The sequence below is a fragment of the Sinohyriopsis cumingii genome, chromosome 18, assembly GCF_028554795.1.
Source record: "Sinohyriopsis cumingii isolate HCF-2022 chromosome 18, ASM2855479v2, whole genome shotgun sequence".
In the NCBI taxonomy this organism is placed as follows: domain Eukaryota; kingdom Metazoa; phylum Mollusca; class Bivalvia; order Unionida; family Unionidae; genus Sinohyriopsis; species Sinohyriopsis cumingii.
In genome coordinates, this window is record NC_142978.1 from 14,756,637 (window position 1) to 14,760,174 (window position 3,538).

The window sequence follows — 3,538 nt, forward strand, 5'->3', positions numbered from 1 at the left end:
TCATTCAACCAATAAGAAATTGTTATTTAACCAATAAGAAACTGTCAGTCAACCAATAAGAAACTGTCAGTAAACCAGTAAGAAACTGTCAGTCAACCAATAAGAAACTATCAGTTAGTCAATAAAAAACTGTCATTCAAACGAGAAGAAACTGTCATTCAACCAATAAGAAACTGTAATTTAACCAATAAGAAGCTGTCAGTTAACCAATAAGAAACTCATTCTGCTCATTTCAAGAGATGACATACTCGGCCTTTATTCCGTTAGACTTTTTACATTGATGGCGAATAACATCTTCCTTAACTGCCATATTTTATTTTGGGACCAACATATTCATTACTATTAACGTGAAGAATTATTTGCAACAGCTTCCCAGGATTAATGTATTGAAATTTTATGATAATAGAATTGAAGAATTTTAGGCGATATGAAAGATATAACCCGAGTACATAAAATAGTTGCACCTTCTGGATACATCCGATTTAGGCTGATGTTTCTCGTTTGTTAAAATTAGGGATTTTATTATATATATGAAATTCCAAAAATGTTTTAAAATTGTGTTTCTTTACATTCAACTCTAACGAAACATTAAAAAATAACCGAGGTTTCTTGAAGGAGAATTTAGAATTATCTTATTAAAAAAAGAAATATAAACACGAGGTAACGAACAAGCTGCTTTTTAAAGAAATGCATGAACATAAATAAATTCAAATATATGCTGTGTCGAACATCCTAATACAGGTCTAAACAAATCTGATGAAATATAACTGTCTGTTAATACAGTAATATAGTTATGTTTCAAAACATGGGATCATCTGAAGATAAAGGCTGGTAAGTTCGGTTAGAGAGAGTTCTCTAGTGAGTTTGTATTTAGAAGAGAAACCTGGGAAGTCATCTAAGTAGAACCACCCGTAACGAACGCTTTCATAGTATGTGATGTTCAATTGTTATTTTCCCTTACAATCGTTGAAAGGTGGATCAAGGTCTATGTTGTTTGTTCTAATGATTATTCCTAACCAACGGCACGCGACAACAGATCTGGGTCTGTGCAATTTGGGGTGAATACGGTGGTATGGAACTTTTATTTTCATTGCTATGCATACATCTTCTGCATGATTCAAAAAGTCTTTGTGAACAAATCGTTTCACAATACTGTGTCAATTATATTTCTTTTGAATTTTCATCTTACCACCACAAATCAGCTTGATAAGTATATTTTAAATACACTTTATATTCATTTATATAATTGTTTAATTGTTTAAACCAAAATCTGTCATTCGCATTGAAATGAGCATAGAAAGCGACCTTTTGCTGTTTAATGGTGTATTCTTCATTGCTAGACATGGACTTGAAACTCACCATCTTATGAGGAAGTCTTGTTTGAAAAAAATTCAAAACCAAGACAAAGTTTAAGAACTGACATAGTTACTTTGGCACCAAAGTATCACCATTCCGCAGCTAACCCAAACTCTGTTGGACCCTGAGTATGAGGTCCTAGGCCTTTGATTGGTGTGCCTGGGTCTGAACGTAGCATCATCTCGTCGGGTACGGAAGTGACGTACAGTGGTTTTGAATTAAATATTGGCTTTGGTGGTAGGTACTCCGGTTGTAAAGGATTTGTCCCCACAAATTTTGCAAGTTCGCGGGGCGTTGGCGTTGTTGTGGGAACATTCTCTTTGGCATATAGCCTATTTGAAAGGCTTTCTTTATCGTGCGTGATTGGAATAAGTGCTGCTTGAATCAGCTTTTGCTCTTTCTTTGCATTCTCTAATGTTTCCTCAAGTTCCTGGCAATGATCCTGAACGTCATTTGTGTGAAGAATAACATTTACTTTTTCCTCCAACTCAATGTCAAGGTCAGTCTGAGCCAGATGTTGGCGGAAGTTCAAGGTCTTGAGCTGCCTTTCCAGAGCGAATCTCTGAAACTTGTTCCTTTCATAAATAGGCCTCAAACTCCTGTACGTTTTCCTGTCATTCAAGTCTGCAGCCTCTTTCAATTTTTTAGCCAGTTCATTCCTTTCATTTTCCAGATTGCTCAATTGTTGTTGAATATCGTTTCTTTTGCTCTCCACGTCTCGCATAGATTGATCAAGTTTTGAAGCCCGTTCTTCTCGCTGCAGAAGCTTTTGCAATTCACTAGCTTCTCGCTCTAATTTAAAATCTTGCTCCTGGATCTGCCGAGACAAAGTTGAAAGCCTCTTTTGCATTTGTTCCTCTACAAAACAAAGTCTTTGCAATCTTTCATTAAAATCCTTTGCCTTTTCATCGTCATACTCCAACCATCTCCTACAAAGCCATGCCGCTTTCTGGAACTTTAAGATGATGTCCGGAACACATCTCATCAAGTTTTGCGTTGGAGCTTCTTTTATCTTCAGGTGAAATATGGAACTTTCACTATCCTGGCACAAAACTTTATAATCAATAATAGTTTCGTTATCAAGCAGGTAGTCTATCCGTTCTTTAAGACATGATAGTCTTTGAGCCAGTTTCTCAATCTCAGATGTGTCATAGAGTTTCTTGATATCTTTGAATTGAGCGCTTAGCATTACAAGGGCGTGTTTTGTGATGGCGCGTCTTCGTTCCTTTCGAAGATCTTCATCCGAGTTCCCCAAAAAGACATCGTCTTGCTGACCCTCCGCGAGGAGGGTGGATAAACCACTGACACCACTCATTCGGCTGTCTATACTTCTGAATGAGGACATACTGACGTTGGAACTAGAGAGTGCCGAATCTGTTGTGCGTTCTCTATCAGGACTATCATATCCTATGTCAAAGAAATATCTAAAGAGAGGATTGAATATTCTGTCAACGAAATTGTCTCTGAGTTGACGCAGGTAATCGAAATATTGAAAGAACCACGTGAAATACTTGCTTGTTTTCTCTTCCTCCGCGGTAGCTGAGACTTTCATGCCTCGTAGCTTATAACGAAGTCTCTTCGTTTCGGCCTTGAAGCATTGGCGTAGTTTTGCCATAGACTTGACCTTCATTGGTCCAATGGTAGTTCTTTTTGCCAGATCCATGTACATTTGGTAAAAGGTGTCCACGTTGAATTGCTCATAACACTGGTACACTTTGTCCTCGAAAGCCTGGATCTGCTGATACAGAAGAAAGCTTCTGTACTTTTCGTCCACCGTCAGAAGACGAAGCTGTAAAATAGCAGAAGTATTTATTTGTTTTGTTTCTTTCAGCGGTATATTTTGATGACGATCAGTACTCATTTATCTACTAACATCTTAAATTCAGGGTGGCCTATTAATGTGCGTAACTTTAACTTAAATATCTATGTAGAATAAAAACGTTCGACTCCAAGCTTGTAATTTATTATTGTCTAAATATATATATATATATAAAACAAGGAGTGGGATGAAAGAGAGAGGCGGCTATATTGATATATTGATATATTGGCCTTATTTTATAAAATTTTCAACGAAGTCTTTTGAAAGCCATTTTCTTTTCAACTGACATTTGTGTAGTTATTAAAAAAACAACAATACATCCAATATAAATACGTAAGGACTATAATAACGGATATAATAATT

The 3,538-nt window shown here is 36.5% G+C and overlaps 1 protein-coding gene across 1 annotated transcript; it reads right to left on the reverse strand.

Annotated features, from left to right (window-relative positions):
- Nucleotides 1-683: 683 nt before the first annotated feature.
- Nucleotides 684-3,217, reverse strand: LOC149776132 (uncharacterized). The gene has a single exon (XM_089942593.1). The coding sequence runs from the start codon at nt 3,215-3,217 to the stop codon at nt 1,445-1,447; it is 1,773 nt and encodes a 590-aa protein (XP_089798719.1). The 3' UTR covers nt 684-1,444.
- Between the last annotated feature and the right edge of the window lie 321 nt (nt 3,218-3,538).

Bases quoted from the DNA above. Each gene is read 5' to 3' on its own strand.
- LOC149776132 (XM_089942593.1), bottom strand. From the start codon at position 3,217: ATGAGTACTGATCGTCATCAAAATATACCGCTGAAAGAAACAAAACAA.